General features: G+C 38.4%; 6 protein-coding genes across 6 annotated transcripts; 4 read left to right on the top strand and 2 right to left on the bottom strand.

Annotated features, from left to right (window-relative positions):
* Positions 1-2686: 2686 nt before the first annotated feature.
* GCK72_016699 (uncharacterized protein) lies at positions 2687-3349 on the top strand (the record flags this gene model as incomplete). The annotated part of the gene is made up of 3 exons (XM_053731638.1): positions 2687-2776; positions 2976-3212; positions 3263-3349. The coding sequence occupies 3 exons, from the start codon at positions 2687-2689 to the stop codon at positions 3347-3349; spliced, it is 414 nt and encodes a 137-aa protein (XP_053580551.1).
* Positions 3350-3876: 527 nt separating this feature from the next.
* Positions 3877-4285, bottom strand: GCK72_016698 (uncharacterized protein; the record flags this gene model as incomplete). Its single annotated transcript, XM_003092889.2, has 2 exons — positions 3877-4163; positions 4213-4285. 2 exons carry the CDS (start codon positions 4283-4285, stop codon positions 3877-3879), a joined length of 360 nt encoding a protein of 119 aa, XP_003092937.2.
* Positions 4286-4698: 413 nt separating this feature from the next.
* On the top strand, positions 4699-5107 carry GCK72_016697 (uncharacterized protein; the record flags this gene model as incomplete). The annotated part of the gene is made up of 2 exons (XM_003092899.2): positions 4699-4771; positions 4821-5107. The coding sequence occupies 2 exons, from the start codon at positions 4699-4701 to the stop codon at positions 5105-5107; spliced, it is 360 nt and encodes a 119-aa protein (XP_003092947.2).
* Positions 5108-5874: 767 nt separating this feature from the next.
* GCK72_016696 (uncharacterized protein) lies at positions 5875-9486 on the top strand (the record flags this gene model as incomplete). Its single annotated transcript, XM_003092896.2, has 7 exons — positions 5875-5990; positions 7375-7697; positions 7747-7805; positions 7862-7942; positions 7994-8155; positions 8264-8353; positions 9373-9486. The coding sequence occupies 7 exons, from the start codon at positions 5875-5877 to the stop codon at positions 9484-9486; spliced, it is 945 nt and encodes a 314-aa protein (XP_003092944.2).
* Positions 9487-11503: 2017 nt separating this feature from the next.
* On the top strand, positions 11504-12235 carry GCK72_016695 (uncharacterized protein; the record flags this gene model as incomplete). The annotated part of the gene is made up of 2 exons (XM_003092884.2): positions 11504-11772; positions 11818-12235. 2 exons carry the CDS (start codon positions 11504-11506, stop codon positions 12233-12235), a joined length of 687 nt encoding a protein of 228 aa, XP_003092932.2.
* Positions 12236-12270: 35 nt separating this feature from the next.
* Positions 12271-15546, bottom strand: GCK72_016694 (uncharacterized protein; the record flags this gene model as incomplete). The annotated part of the gene is made up of 5 exons (XM_053731637.1): positions 12271-12417; positions 13344-13577; positions 13621-13688; positions 14748-14870; positions 15381-15546. 5 exons carry the CDS (start codon positions 15544-15546, stop codon positions 12271-12273), a joined length of 738 nt encoding a protein of 245 aa, XP_053580550.1.
* Positions 15547-17031: the final 1485 nt, after the last annotated feature.

Here is a 17031-nt window from a genome sequence, read left to right as displayed (position 1 = left end):
CACTTTGGGCAGGTTGCCCACTGGGCGAGGGTTGGGCAAGAGTTGGGCGAGGGTGAGGTGGAAGGAGTGGGGGTGTGCGTGAGGATGGAGTAGGGCAAGTTGCCCATTTGTAGGGCAATTCGCCCACTTTATAAACATGCGCTCTACTGCACTCTGAAAATCATCAAATTTTTTGCTGCGTCATTTATTATTTTAATTTATTCGTTTTAAATACACTATTCTATCAAATGCATGTTTTTAAAATCCCAGAAAAGATGCTATTCGAAAGTAAAGGAGATCTTCGTAAGTGAAAAAAACTTATTAATCCAGAAGAAAATAATTTGGGACTTCAGAACACTTGTTCGATGGAAATAAAAACCGTCTCTCTACGGAACTTCTCACCGCCAGCTATTGATCTGACTGTCAGCACTTCGACTTTCTGATGCTAGCCACATGGAGTTGACTCATTCAAGTAAGTTATCTTATAGTGGAAACGACAGCTCATGATTCGACGTCTCCCTTCGCTAAACCGTCTCTTAATACAAGTTTTATGATGAAAAGCGAAATCTTTTCGAAGACGAGGATCACTGCTGCTACTAACGAATTCTACTATTATAAATATCATTTCAGGTCCCTCGCCTCGTTATTATGAAACGTCGAAACACCTCCTGCCATCCGTTCTCTCCACTCATATATAACTTGTTTCCTTCTAACCCTTTCTTCGTTCACCAACTCTTCTCACATACATATTTTTGATTTTGATTTTTTATTTTTGAAAAAATTAATAAATGCTGATTAAATCCATAGATTTTCTTCTGTTTTTCACTAAAATGAATATATTGCCACGAGGGGAGCAAGCGAAGCGCACGCTAGAAACAACATAAAATGGGCGATTCGCCCTCGATTTGGACGGCCTTGCCGCCATCGTGGCGGCAAGCCTGCCCAATTGGTGGGCAAATCGCCCAAAACGGTGGGCGAATTGCCCAAAATTCCCTGAGTTGTTAGGTTTGTCACTCAACTCTGATTAGTCTTCACGTTTGACGGAATTTCCGTGTTGCAGGTAGTGGTTGTTGACGAGTCACCAAAACAGAGAAGCATGGTGACTAGTTCTAAACTTTCACGAAAAATAACAAAGATTTTCAAGTTTTTCTCATTCTTTGAAGGTTGTGGTCAGAATTTTTATTGCAGATTCCGATTCTTTAGGCAATTCTAAGAAACCTTTATTATTGACGCATTTTCAAAAAATCGCTCTAAACGCCACAATTCCCGTTCTCCTGACTTGAAAGGAGCCTTCGTGGAAGAGTTTTCCCACGCGACCGTGTAGTCCTCTCGGACAAGATTTTTGCTTAATTCCTTGTTTTTTATACTTTCAAGTTGAAAGTTTCAACATTTATATTTAAAAAAAAAGAAAATACTACGAAAATTTGTTGGAAAAAGTGAGGAATCTTGTCCGAGTGGACTACACGGCCGCGCTGAAAAACTCTTCCACCAAAGCTCCTGTTAAGTCAGGAGAACGGGAATTCTAGCGTTTTGAGTGATTTTTAGCATATGCGTTCATGATAAAAGTTTCATAGAATTGTCTGAAGTATCTGAATCTGCAATAAAAAAAATGACTTCAGTACTCCTTCAAACACTGCCTAATGAACTCCAGTGCCTAACAAATCTGTTCAGATAGCAACAGGTGAAAACTAGAAATTTCTGAAATTCCTGCAAAACCTTCTCGCGCCTTGAACCTTAACACATTCTGCCCATTTTAAACGTTCAAAGCCCAAAGTTTTTTTGCAGCTGCAGTGATCCATTCATAGCACCAATTGCCTCAATGACCTGGGACTACCTCCTTATCCTCCAATATCTCATTATTATTTTTGGTATAGCTTCTCAATGCTTACTTATCAATTATTTGGTACTGAAGCCGGTATTACAGTCGTGTGCGAGGTTTGTTTACAGTACCGCTCAAAAAGTTAGGGCTGTTTTCAATCATGAAAAATTACCAAGTGTATTTCTGTGTCACCTAATTGTCCCACAAATTTTATTTTGTATGGGTTGGACAGAGCAAAAATAGCACATCATTTTTGTAGTTGACCATTTTTTGATAGCTCCACCCACTTTTGAGATATGCGCCTTGAAAGAAAGACACCGGGAGAGACTCTGCGTCTCTCCTCTTAGATGCACTCGCTTTAAAGACGCATATCTCAAAAGTGGGTGGAGTTATCAAAAAATGGTCAACTACAAAGCTGAAGCCCTTGTTTTGATCTACAAGAAAAATATAAACTTGGGACAAGTGGAGCACAATGTGACACCAAGGGGACATGTCAAAGTTGGACAGTTTTTTCAAAAATTTCGAAATAAAAACGCCTACATATATCTCAAAAGTGGGTGGAGCTATCAAAAAATGGTCAACTACAAAAATTATGTGCTATTTTTGCTCTATTTAGCGCATACAAAATTGTGTTTATCGGACAATTAGGTGACACCGAAAAACACTGTCAAAGTTGGTTCGTATCTTTTTGCACGGTACTGTACATACATACGATGTCTTTTTTCCAGAACCTGCATAGCCATCCTCTCCATCTCTATGGTCTACGTCTTACTATTCTATGGCTGTGAAACTTTGGTGTGTTTGATAACCGGAACCATGTTTGAGGAAAAAGTTTGCACTGAACAACTCGGAAAACGTTTGCTTTATTGTATCCGAGAGTATTTTCAAATGGTTATAGTGCAATCTCATCTTACTCTCACTATCGAACGGCTCATCTCAATTAAAGCACCAGAATTCCACAAGAATCCAAAATTCAGGGTATATTTCTATCGAGTCTTACTGGTGGAGCAGTTGTTCGCCCTGTTTTTTACATTCGCTCATAATTATGACTCGCAAATTTTTAATGGGGTTTGGCAAATAGTATTTCATTTTTTGATTATTGTGAACTGGCCGGTAAGTTCTGAATCTTCTAAAAGTTCTGAATGAGTTCAAGAAGCCACATTTGTTTTTCTTACAGATTGTGATCTACACCAAGAAAACATGTCGTAGCATGTATAAAGCGGATGTAAAGTTTTATGACTTGGCTAGGAAGCATGAGCTCTACAAGTCTTATGAAATCACTAAAAGCTTGGTGACCGCCCTTATAGCAAATGCTATCCAACAAATGCTCACTTTTCTATTTGTCGGACTGCAATACCAGGGGTTACTGTTTCCAAAAACGGATTATTATAAGACACTTTTCATTTTGCATATGGTAAGCTTTTTAAGTTTCTAAAATGTGATGTATATTTTCAATATTTTCAGCTCTGGAACTCAAACTTTTCAATTTTTGCCTGGGTCCTTCTACTATCCCACCGATCAAGTCGTCTTAAAATTTTAGCCGCTTCCTAACCAAAAATCAGTATTACCAGCATAGATGGAACGAATATTACTCAGATGCCGACACAACAGGAGCATTTTCGGGAGTTGAGAATTGCATGGTCGTGACTTTTTTCTGATAAACTGTAATATAAATTTGTTGCATTATAAAAATGAACTGTATGCATGAAATGTGGGACCCAGAAGTCAAAACCAGGAGACCGCAGATTGAAATTCGGTATTTGGAATATAGAGTCTGGAGTCTAGATTTCTAAGTTTTAAGCCAAGAATACAAAATCTGTAATTTGAACTGCGGAGCCTGAAAACACTACCAAAGCCGAAGAAAAAAGTGCGCGAAATTGAGAGGCCCAGAAATCGGAACTTTAAAAGTCTACACTGGAATCTAAAAACTCAAATTCGAGTTCGGAATACGGGATTTTGAAGACACAACTCAGATTACCGGAACTCTGAACGCTGGATTCCTGAATTATTCAAGTTAGCCTGTTCGCAATTTAAAATGATTTATTTGTTCCAGAATCACAACATCACACATTTCAAATTTATTTATCAATTTCCTCAATTCTTCCTGCAGCAATGTTAGCATCAAAGTTGGCCTTCTTCTTGGCGATAAACGCTTCATAAGCGGCTTGATCAGCTGGCGACTGAGTCTTGATGTACTTGTCAACCTGGTCAAGGAATTGATGGAACACGGAACGGACGGCTTCACGATCATTTTCCTCTTTTTTGGTGAGCTTCTTAGCTCCAAACTCATTGGCAATCTTCAGAATACCATCAGCAGCTTGTGGAGAGATTCCGGCAGCTGCCATTTCCGCTCTGTCTTCCGCGGCTGGAATTTTGTACATATGTATGTTATAATTGGTTACTGTAGATCTTACCGTTAGGGAATCTTGGCGGAGCACTGTAAATAGCGAGAGTGAGAGCAGTGAGGGCGAGGAGTACCTTAAACATTTTTTGGATGTGTTGTACTATTCACTTATCCATTTTATACTGTTTAATTTTGTGACTAAAATCACAAGTATAACAAGTAATCATTCACCAGTACCCAATTAATTGAACATTTGAAATTTATGACTTCGAACACAACAAACAGTTACTAAACAACTGTTCAAACATATCTTGCTACTACATTTGTGATTTTCTGTTCACGCGGTCACAAATGCAAACAAAGTTTTGTAATGTTCTCTGCTGGATAGTATTACTCATGAAACTGTTGTTTAGACTGTTTGTTGTGTTTGAAGTCATAAATTTCAAATGTTCAATTAATTGGTTACTGGTAAATGATTACTTGTTATACTTGTGATTTTAGTCACAAAATTAAAAAGTATAAAATGGATAAATGAATAGTACAACTCATCCAAAAAATGTTTAAGGTACTCTTCGCCCTCTCTGCTCTCACTCTCGCTGTTTACAGTGCTCCACCGAGATTTCCTAACGGTAAGATCTATATTACCCAATAATAACATACATATGTACAAAATTCCAGCCGCGGAAGACAGAGCGGAAATGGCAGCTGCCGGAATCTCTGCTCAAGCTGCTGATGGTATTCTGAAGATTGCCAATGAGTTTGGAGCTAAGAAGCTCACTAAAAAAGAGGAAAATGATCGTGAAGCCGTCCGTTCCGTGTTCCATCAATTCCTTGACCAGGTTGACAAGTACATCAAGACTCAGTCGCCAGCTGATCAAGCCGCTTATGAAGCGTTTATTGCCAAGAAGAAGGCCAACTTTGATGCTAACATTGCTGCCGGAAGAATTGAGGAAATTGATAAGTAAATATGAAATGTGATTGTGATTCTGGACTGCTGAATAAAGCATTTTAAATACGCGATTACAGTCTGTCCCAACTCCTTTCCCTAATTAAGTTAAAGAATTTTGATAGAATTCTTATAATTTTTATAATTTTAAGGAGAAGGCATGCGTGGAAGACCGCGAGTGTATCAAATGTCCACGACGGCACAGCGAATTGAAATCCAGAGAAATCAAGTTTTCAGACATGTCTAGTGGAGCGCAATTGCTAATCGGTGCTAACTGTCTCACTGGTTTGCAAATTTTGAAAAACACGAGAATTTTCTGTAACTTCAACAATCTTTGATTGTTGAGCTGCGTATCAAATGTACACGACGACGCAGTGAATTATGAATTGTGGAAATACCGCATACAGCTGCTCCCTCCTAGAATGTTCCAGAACACACTATTTTGATAGCAAATGAAAACCTCACAGACCAAATTTCTTTTTGACGTGTGCAAGCAGTGATGAATTACGTTCGTTTTCTTTGATTTCATTTCTTCGTTTTCGTTTTCTTTTTCCGTGTTTTGACAATTTTCCCACCAACTCATTCCCACTCTCTCCTTTCTCGTTGTCAGAACTTATTCGTGTATTTTTTCAAATAGAAGTCAAAAAAATATTCTCATCTTTCCTGTCTACCCAGAAATCCCTTTCGCTTCATCAACTCTGTCCTCTCATTTTCATTAGCGCCAGAGTAGTTCTGGTTCTACTCATTTGTTTTTTTGTTACATCAAAAAAGAATATTTTGGTAGTCATGATTTGGTATTTTCTTCTTTCTCTACACTTTGTCGTTGAAATTGTTGGTGTACTGTCACATTTGATTTTTCTACAGTTGGTGGTGTTTCGAGGGATTATGGATGTGTATTGCAGGTATTTATAGATTTTTGGGATTAAAATTTTAATGGTTTGGTAGATCAAGAGTAGAGCTTCACTTTTGTAGTTGACAACTTTTTGATAGCTCTCATAGCTTTTGAGATATGCGCCTTTAAAGATACGGTAGCTGAGAGAAAGAGGGAGCAGAGAAGCCAGACTGTCTGGCATCTCTGCGCTCTCTTATCTCTCACGGCTATTGTGAACTTCCCAATGATATCGAATGATATCGAATGCATCGCTGCCGGATACAAAACCTTATTTTTGAAAATGAGCCAGCTCTGACTTAAAAACTCAAAGCCTTGATAACTTACAGACCTAAATCACATTAAAAATAACATTCTTTGAAAGTTACATTGGTCGGAGAGAGACGCAGACACTCTCGCTTCTCTGCGTCTCCCTCCCTCCCCCTCTCTCTCCTTCTCCTTTAAAGACGCATATCTCAAAAGTGTGAATAGCTATCAAAAAACTGTCAATTACAAAAATGTAGCCCTTGAATTTATCTACATTTTTGTAGTGGACAACGTTTTGATAGCTCTCATAGCTTTTGAGATATACGCCGTTAAAGATAGGCAACTACGGTGGCTAACTGTTTCTCATGTTGCATGTCTTCAAAGGTGCTTATCTCAAATTTCAGTGGACCTATCAAAAAATTGTCAACTGCTAAAGTCAAGGTCCTAATTAGTTTTATCACTACAACTTAAATGTCAAATGTCTCCATTTCTTCTTCAAAAACTAGAATGTATCAATAGTTCCTACTAGATGATCAAAAGCACAGGATGTGACTTTTCTAAAAATTCTTGCATGTTACCAAACAACAAACAAAAAGTGAAGTTAGTCAACTGAAACCTGGGGCGAAGGGGAACCAAAAATCTTTTGAATCTGACTTTTGACTTCTAGAAAGTGATCGAACGAAAACCCTTTTTTTGACAAAACTAATATTGTCAAATAAAAAAATCATACCGGGCCAAATGGGCCTGCCCGTAACTTGCTTGAAAATGAATATTATGAGCTTAAAAATACACCAAAATGTAGATCTCAACGAGTTCTATGTCAGTGAGCTAAAACGGGCCGGGGAAATGTTCCAAAACCCGTTAAAATGTCGAAAAAGGTATTCTTACCCGGCCCGCTGCATATTAACGATTTGCCATACGGCCTGTAAGTCACAGATATAGAACTCGTCGAGCTCAAAATATTGCGGTCTAAGCGTCGAGCTCAAAATATTGCGGTCTAAGCGTCGAGCTCAAAATATTGCGGTCTAAAAATATTGCGGTTTCAGCTCAAAATATTGCGGTCTAAGCGAGTTACGCGCCTGCCCGGTTTACAAGTAGGGTCTGTAATAAAGTCGGTCCTGTGGCACATTCCTAAACTTATAATATTCCAGAATAAGTCTCGGTATGATATCCATCTCTATGATTGTTATGCTTGTCTCTTATCTCGTGGAAACCCTTGTCTGCTTATCAATCGGCACAATCTATGAAGATGCTCAGTGTGCAGAGCTTCCCCTGAAAACCATCTTGCTGTGTATTCATAGATATGCAGAGGCATTTTCCCTAGCCGCTCAGATGTTTTTCACAATTGAGCGTGTCTTGTCTATCCAGTTCGAGCATATCCATAGATCCATATTTTTCAAGATTTTTTTCATTGCGGGATTTCTGTTCTCCAATTTCACAGGTCTGGCTTATGTGTATACAAGTGCTATAAAAGGTAAGTTGGACCTGGTAACTGGTGCAAAACCTACAGTAATCCTTTCCAGGGGAGTACGGTACGTTCTGGCTCATCGCCTTCCAGCTATTCGTCATTGCCAATTTTCCGGTAGGCTAGTCTCTAATCAAAATAATCTCTACTCAAATATTTATTAATCATTTCAGTTTGTTCTTTACGCCAAAAAGATTAGCACCGTGAAATATAAAGCTGACGTGAGAACATACTCGTTGAAGAGAAAACATAATGTACGAAAATAAGTCACCACTGAAGAATTTAGACCAATTTTTATTTTTCAGCTTTACAACTCATACGAAATCGCACGAAGTTTTTTGTATGCCGCTGCGATCTACATGATCTCCCAGTTGGCGTGTTTCGGATTGCTATGGGCATTCCAGTTTGGACTTTTGTTTGATGGGAACCGCGCGTACTTTCCCAGGCTCTTTTTTGTTATTTCCTTGGTGAGTTGGTGTCAGACTACGTACTTCAATGATGTAGTTCAAAAAGAGGTGTCTGGCTCATTGGCTCAAAAACTATGACTCATTTTAAAAAAGTTTTAAAAATTCCAGATCTGGCACGCAAATCTCACTACCTTCCCATGGATTGTGATGCTGATTCACCGGAGTCAGAGGGAGCGAATTTATAAAGTTTGGATGCAGGTGAGCTATTCTCATGATGGTATTAACACGGCACGCTTCTTACAACCGCGCTCTACCGACATCAAAGAAAATTGGGTGCGAAATTGAGAGATTCAGAGAAACAGAGACAGTTTTCAAGGGCACTACGGTGGAGCGCGGTTGTAAGAAGGGTGCAGAGCTAATAAGATGACGAGGAGAAAGGTATAAAGTGCGCTCTAATGACAAAAATTTCAAAATTTGATTTGGTGTAGTCCTCGTGGACAATCAGATAGTTTTGGGCGTTCGAAATGTTTTCAGTTTTTAGTTTTCTCGAAAAAATGACGATTTTTGACTGAAAAATTGTGATTTATAGTCATTTTTAAGTCGATTTTTTGAATTTCTAAATTCCGGATATCGAAAATATGAAATATTCTGGATTTTTCGTAATTTTGGGTTTTTTTCTGAAATATCAAGAGTGAAACCAATCTTTTTGGTGTTTTCTAAATTATTTTCAGCAAAAACCCAAATTTCGATTGACTTCCGTTTTTTTGACGATTTTTTTTTGAATTTTCAGCAAAAAATATATAAAAATATATAATTTACAATGTTATCAGTCAAAGTCTGTCCACGTGGAGTACACTTTGAACTCGATCTACTCGAATCGTCGACTACACCGTGAGGTTTCAGTAGAGCGCACTTGCTAGAATTGTAAAAATGGTCAAGCAAGTACGCTCTACCGAGAATTGGCGTGAAATTGTTTTGCAAAGGGACATCCGGACACCTGAATACACAGATTGACAACCAACATGATAACAATAATGTCCGCCTGTGCGTCCGGATGTCCAGAAATTTGCGAAACCACAGTTTTCGGGCATTTGGGCACACAGAGAGGTTCAAAAGTCCAAAAAATTGAAAGCAGCGGACATCCGGTCATGACGATACACAGACCGACAATCATCCATATCAAATCGTTGTCTGTCTGTGTGTCCAAATGTCCGGATGTACAAATCCGAAATTTTTGAGACGGTTTGTTCGTTCTTATAAGAATGCTAAATTTCCAGATGTTTCCTGAAACCAAATCTCCAGCGAAAATTCTCGGAATGAATGGAAAAGAGCTTGTGGCCACACCAACTCAGAATGATTATTTCGACCAACTTCAGCAGTCGTGGAAGTGACAGGTGAAACTAAATTTCTTGTTTCGATGGAATAAGGCCAAAATATTTTTTTTTTTAATAAACCAATGTCTTTACACGAAAAATTGTTCGAATTCCTCGACACTCATAGAAAATGTTTAATGTTTTGCGATACCCAACTAGACTATTCGAATCTTTCCGACATTGTCGAATTCCACGAAACAAATTATTTCACTGCCTACCGTATTATACTATATACCATCGGGGTTTTAACCAACATTTTTTTTATTTCCACCATGTTCATATTGCTGCATTACGGTAGGAGTTTAAGCAATACTTATCGGAAAATTATGATATTTAATACAATTCTCCCTGCGATCATCTCTAATTACGTGTGTTTCGGTTTCCAGCCATATGTTATTAGTCCTCATTTTATTATCTATTGTGTGGGCCCAATAAGGTAAGAAAAACATTGTCACTAGGGCGTATTTGCATTTTCCACATTTTCCAGAATCTCCTACTACTCCACCATCATCTGTGTCATAGTTTTGGTCTTACTGTTAGCTCCGTTCACGTTTGTTCTATCATCCCAGCTGTCTTATCATGCATTTATAGTAATTAGTCCGCAGAATACATTGTAAGGATTTTTTTTTTTGGAATTCGGGATAATTATTCATGTGTCTAGCTGCTATTATCCATTCGCGTTTCTCATTGCGAAATTTCGATTTACGACGGCTCTCTACCGTACTTTACCCATAAAAAATTATATAGGTACGGTAGTCGCAACACCTCATCGGAGAACTGCTGATAGCGTAGTTCACGTGAACTACACGAAACAGTTTACTTGAAATTCAACCGCGCTCTATTGATTTTGTTAAAACTCAACTCCTGGATTCTGGCGGAATTTTAGTCAATTTTAGCCTAATTATACTTAAAAATTGAAAAATTCGAGATTTTCAATGAAAACTCGACAAAAAACCAGCGAAAGGTGCAAAATTCTCGAAATTTCAATATTTTTGGGATAAATCTATCAAAAACGCGCCAAAGGCACGCCAGATATCACGATTTTCGGAAGTTCGGATAGCCGATCGTACTTCATTCAGAAACGGGCCAAAGGCACGCCAGACTGCAATATTTCCAGATGAAAACTGACCGATTTCGAGCGGAAAAAGCGCGTCTCGGTCGCGCCAGACATCCAGAAACCAACTTATTGGCTATTCTCTCGTAATTCTAGAAATTCAAGGAATTTCGGTTTATATGTACAATTTTGTATTTTTCAGTTAAAAATGACCAACTTTGACAGTGTATTTCGGTGTCTCCTGATTATCCGAATATTTTCAAAAATCGCACATCATTTTTGTAATTGATCATTTTTTGTACGGACACTATCTTCAAAGTAATAGGCCATCAAAGTAGTTAATTCCTGAAATCGACTGCTCATTCACAAAATTTCGAGCATTTACAGCCTGTAACTTTCAAGATAGTGTCCCTACAAAAAAATGGTCAACTACAAAAATGATGTGCTATTTTTTCTCTGTCCAACAAATACAAAATAGCATAGTTGTCAAAGCCCGGCCCGGCCCGGGCCGGGCCGGGCCTTTTCAGCGAAATCAGGGCCCGGCCCGAAGGCCCGGGCAAATCGGCGCGAAAGTCAAATTTTCAAATTTTTTCAAATTTTTTGAATTTTTTTGAATTTTTTCGCGAAAAAGTCAAATTTTCTACTATCAGTCAGAATTAGAAGAAATTCTGAAAAATAGTCAAAAATGGTCACATTTCCGATGAAAAATTGAAAAAATTTCGAAAAAAAAATTGGAAAAAAAAGGGTCATTTTTTGAAGCCGGGCCTTCGGGTCGGGCCGGGCCTTGAAAATTTTCTACCGACCCGGCCCGGCCGGGCCTTCGGGCCTTGACAACTATGCAAAATAGAGTTTATCGGACAACTAGGTGCTGAAAACAGCCATAACCTTTTGAGCGGTGGTACTGTACGTACAACCATTGGAGCGCACTTACTGCCAACCCAGAACACTCACAAACGCGCTCCATTGATGAATTTCAGAAACATGTTCTGGGTGAACACCGTCTGGATCACTGGTACCATCCTCTCCATTGTTTTCAACGCTATTGTTATGTTTCTGGCCATCGACCGTCAACATCATCGGCTTGAATCTAACATCCTGGTGGTAGACCCAAAATTCCAATATGTCATCGACACCTACGCCCCTTATATAATTGATATGAAATCTGCAACTATTCCAATGAATATTCTATTGCTAGAAGGGCTCTGGGCGTTTTTTTTGTTCGCTGTGATAGTTTTTTATACAATATATCGGTCGGTCTACATTTCGAAGTTACCTCAAATAATAAGATGTTTCAGAGTGTTCTACGCATTGTACACAAACCGAAGAATTGTGTCCGAGAGGGTTACAAAAGCCCAAAAAAGTATAGTGATCACCCTATTTATCTATGGAACAACATTTTTTGGACTCATCGGATTCCCTACTGTCGGAGCGAGTTCCGCAATCGTTGCTGGTGTGGATTTGCGTTATTTACCTTTGGGTGGAATATATTTTATATCGATTTCAATACCGGCTATCTTGTTTTGTCTAATCAATATTTTAACGGTTAGCCCTTATCGGAGAGCTATCAGGAATCTATTCAGACGGTTGATCAGCCCACTATCCCTGCAATCCTCTATAGCAACTGTATCTGATAACCGACAAGCAGTGGTGGCACCGGTGCCACAGTCATTATTTACAAGACCACGGGAGACGCCGCAACAAAATAATTATTAATCAAATTCAAATTTAACATAACAATTAATAAACATTCATGACCATGACAACTGCAACTGCTCGAAGTATTCATTCTGTGTCTGCGTGAAACTGATACGGTGTCCGTTGAGTTGTCGGACACCGTCGAAGTTTTGATCCTCCTTCATTTCAAACTGTTGGTTGAACGGGTTGATTTTGACGAACTGGAAATGTGAGAAGCTTTAGGACAGCGTCTACTAGGCTATGAGTAACTTCGGTGTGGCGCAGTTGTAAGGCCTGCGCCCCCCCCCCCCCCCTTAAGCGATAGTGCATTGCCCCTTATTAGATAATACTGTTCTTTTCACCTATTATTTGTTCCCGAACTCTTGCTGGATCGTGTTAAAGGCGCATGAAATTTATTCTGATGGGTCTCGTAATTGAAATGGATGAAATACCGTATTGTACTACGGTTTGACATGTTATCCACTGCAAGACCCATTCGAACAAATTTCATATTCTTTTCAGCTCAGCACAGTTGTTACAACTGCGCTCCACCAAAATACCCTTGAAAAATGTCTCTTTTTCTCTGAGTCTCTCAATTTCGCGAGAAATTTTCTTCGGTTTCGGTAAAGCGCGGTTGTAAGAAGCGTGCCGTGCTAATAACATCACTCAGCAAGTTTTCCCCAATAATTCTTACTAGGGAAGGCCAGGGAGTCAGTTTGGAGATATGGGTCGTGTCCTATACCATTGGAAAGCTGAGAAAACGCTGATTCCAAATATATATTCAGTTTTTGTCCTCGAGGTCTAGTTCGAGAAAAACGGGGTCAAAGCTTGGACCACTGACTCGTTTTTCTAAACTTTAATCTTGTTTTTCTCGAATACCAGACATCGAGAGCAAAAACTGATTATACATTTGGAATCGTCATTTTCTCGCCTTCTTTCTAATGATATAAGTCACGAGCCATATCCCCAAACTGACTCCATGACCATCCCTAGCTAGACTTCATGTACCAATTCACTGAGTAGCGACTCACCTTCCTCCTTATCCTCCTTGACCCTATCAAAAACAAGATTGGAAACAGTGTAGCAGTAAGGTTCAATGTCTGAAGCAAAATTTCTAGTCGAACAAACTTCTAGAAATCCAACTCACCATATTCGCCAAAACAAAAAACTCATTCCACCTCTCCTGCGGTATAATATCAAAGAGCAGACACCAAAACGAGATGAACAACACTATATTTATAGCAAGACTTGAAATTGTGGCGGGAAGTGAGCTGCGACACAACTCGTAGCTCTCGGATAGCATGTAGCGTCTGGTCAAAGAGACCATGCCAAGTGTCTCGTAGTATCGACGACGTGCCGCACAGAATAGGTACATTACAAGCTAAAAAATAAAAATGGAAAATGAAAAGTTGTGAAAAGCTTACCAGAAAAGATAAAAGGTAAAGAGCAGATGCGAAGACTGTGGAAAACACCACCGCGAAGGAGGATTGTGCTGAAAATATAGAACTAGTTATTTGAAAATATGAGAATTTTGGGCTCTATTCCAGTTTAGATGTCCTTTAAAAACAAGAACGTCCCTTAAAACACTTAAACGTCCCTTAAAACACTTAGACGTCCCTTGAAACACTTAAACGTCCTTTCAAACTCTAATTTTTTTTAAACGTCCTTTCAAAAGTTTAGACGTCCCAAAAAACTTTTAAACGTCCCATAAAATGTTTAGACGTCCCTTGAAATCCCAAAGTATAGTTCTGAATATTTAAACGTCCCAAAAAACATTTAGACGTCCCGAAAAACATTTAGACGTCCCACAAAACATTTAAACGTCCCAAAAAATATTTAGACGTCCCTCGAACACTTTCAGTGGCTTTTAGTGTTGAAAGGACGTCTAAACATTTTTGGGACGTTTAAGTGTTTATTGGGACGTCTAAATGTTTTTTGGGACGTCTAATTTTTTAAAACCAAATTTCCGGACTTCAAGGGACGTCTCAATATTTTATGGGACGTCTAAACGTATTTTGGGACGTCTAAATGTTTTTTGGGACGTTTAAACATTTTTGAACATATTTGGGATCCGAAAGGACGTTTAAATGTTTCAAGGGACGTCTAAGTGTTTCAAGGGACGTCTAAGTGTTTTAAGGGACGTTTAAGTGTTTTAAGGGACGTTTGAGTTTTCAAAGGACATCTAAACTGGAATAGAGCCGAATTTTGAATGTGCCTCTAGTTTTACAATGGTTTCTGTAGAAAATAGAAATTAGAAAATAGATTTTGAATCTTCTTGTCTTCAGCTACCTAATCATGTAAATTTCTCTAGGAAAAATTGTGAGCTAAATACCCTGAGTCGCTACGCAGGGAGCGCGATTCGTAGGCGACCCCGTTTGTAAGTGTTGTATCTCGGTTTGTTTTGATCGTGGAAAAATGTTGAAGACAGATTCAGAATCCTCACAACTTTATCTTCACAGCCAAAAAAAAACGCACGATAAGTATCCAAGACTTACATAGATTATGCTAGTTTTTCTTGTAAGACAATGGATCTGTAAAAAAGAAGACTCACAGGCATTCATCATGTACATGTAGACAAAAACCAGCACCAGCCAAATGACTATAATCAGGGAGAACCATAGTTTGTAGGTCTCCGATAACCGGAATGTTGGGAAGAATACGGATGCGTATCTTTCTGGAAAAAAACTGTTTTTGTCTGGAAACAGATTAGGGGATGTTTTCAAACTCGGTTACACTTGTTTATTTCAGTTCACATTGAAATATGAACAGATAGCTGAAATTTTGAGGATTCTAAATTTGCTTTAAACTTTCGGTTAGGCTACAGATGAACCGAGATACAATGTTTTGAAAATGTGAAAAGTTCAAATAGTGAGATAAACACTTTAAGCCGTGTATCTCGGCTCAAATTGATATCTGATCAAATTGAAAAACATATTCAGAATCCTCACATCTTCAGTTATCTAACCATATAAGTTTCTTAGAATGTCCTCAAGACACTGAGTCACTGCGCAGTGAATACACGGAAGCCAGGCTGAAAATGCAAGTTGAGCCCATCTAGTGGCATATCTCGGCTCAAATTGGTCTCAGATCAATTTCAAAAACATATTCAGAATCCTCACGTCTTCAGCTATACGGTCATAAAAGTTATTTATCCGAAACCCACCAAAAACCAGTATAAAAATACCGCAAACAATCGAAATCTCTCCATAGGAATGTAGTAGGAACATGAAAATGTACATCCCATTTTCCAGACATGGTCCGGAGTTGAAGTAAGAGCCATAAGCCAAGCAAATGGCTGTGGACGTCACATTGGAGATTATAAGGGTAGTGGTAGCGGAGGCTATGACCATAGAGGCTATTCTGGAAACAAAATCATGTCGCAATGATTATTTTCTTACAACTGCGCTCCACCGAGATCCCTTCTTTGGTTTCGGTAGAGCGCTGTAGTAACAGTGCTAATATTGATGGGTCATCAATTACCTTATATACCCATCGAAGGATGTGTTAAACACCACTAGTTTCAAATACAGAATATTTGCAACAAAGCCAACAAGCGCCAAAAGATAATTACTCACAATTATGACCTCCCAGAATACCATTATACAATTTTTATAAAGTTCCAGTTACCACTGGCAGTATATGTAATTTCCTCCTTGAAACCTTTGCACCTGGAAAAAGGTAGAGAGGTTATTCAATTAAATGTCAATCACGGAAGGAAAGTAGAGACACACGCTGGCATGTGATTTATAAGATTTATAGCATGTTTGATTAATTAAATGGACTTTAGAGGGAAATGTGGGGGAAGACCACAATATGTCTGTCTAGTTTTGAAAAATGAACTCATTATTACAAGTACGCCTACAATTAAAGTCTAACCTGCAAAAAACTAAATCTCTGAAATTCAGAGCTCCGCCCACTTTTTTCTAGTTCCTCAAAAATTCCATAATCCCAATGAACTCTCTCAAATGATGAGTCTTAAATTCGAAACAAATTCTGGTCGACCGAGTAGTGATGAGTCTAGTCTACTATAGAACACTTGCAGACATTAATGATCAGAATCAATGAATGAACAATATTTGAAAGATGACAGAACAGTGATTCACTTTTTTTTGTGAATAACTGAAAAATATTACGCCTGCAATAGAGATCGAACATTTTGTGTATTGGGGTAAATAATATTAGGAAAATTTATAGTGATTTTTATTTTTTGGTTGTCTGGGAAAGTTATTTTCACCTGTGGTTTACTAAAAGTTAAATTTCGAAAATTCCACTTTTACCAAAAGATGGTTACAAGTGATTGTCCGACAAACTCAATTTTGTATGTGTTGGACAGAGCAAAAATAGCACATCATTTTTGTAATTGACCATTTCTTGTAGGGACTATATCTTAAAAGTTACAGGTTGTCAAAGCCATTTCTCCCTGAAACCGGCTAATTTCAGTGCAAATCAGCGAAATTTTGGAGCTTTTCACTTTGACAACCTGTAACTTTCATGGTAGTGTCCCTACAAAAAAAATGGTCAACAACAAAAATTAGGTGCTATTTTTGCTCTGTCCAACCCATATAAAATTTAACTTATCGGGCAATCAGATGACACCAAAATACATTATCAAACTTTGTCATTTTCCACTGAAAACAACCAAAATTGACAGCCTTTTGAGCGATATCAATATAGGTGTGAACTGAATCCTTTTTAAATCAAGTATTGTCTGATATTGAATTTATTTATTCGAAGTCAGATGGAGTTCAAACAAAAACAAAACGAGACCATCCACAAATTCAAGTTACGCCGAATCAGGTATTAAACCGTTCTAGTGAAAACACTACGTTACTGAA

The sequence above is a fragment of the Caenorhabditis remanei genome, chromosome V (assembly GCF_010183535.1).
Source record: "Caenorhabditis remanei strain PX506 chromosome V, whole genome shotgun sequence".
In the NCBI taxonomy this organism is placed as follows: Eukaryota; Metazoa; Nematoda; class Chromadorea; order Rhabditida; family Rhabditidae; genus Caenorhabditis; species Caenorhabditis remanei.
Note: the sequence above shows the minus strand (reverse complement) of the source record. Positions and strands in the feature narration are given on the sequence as shown.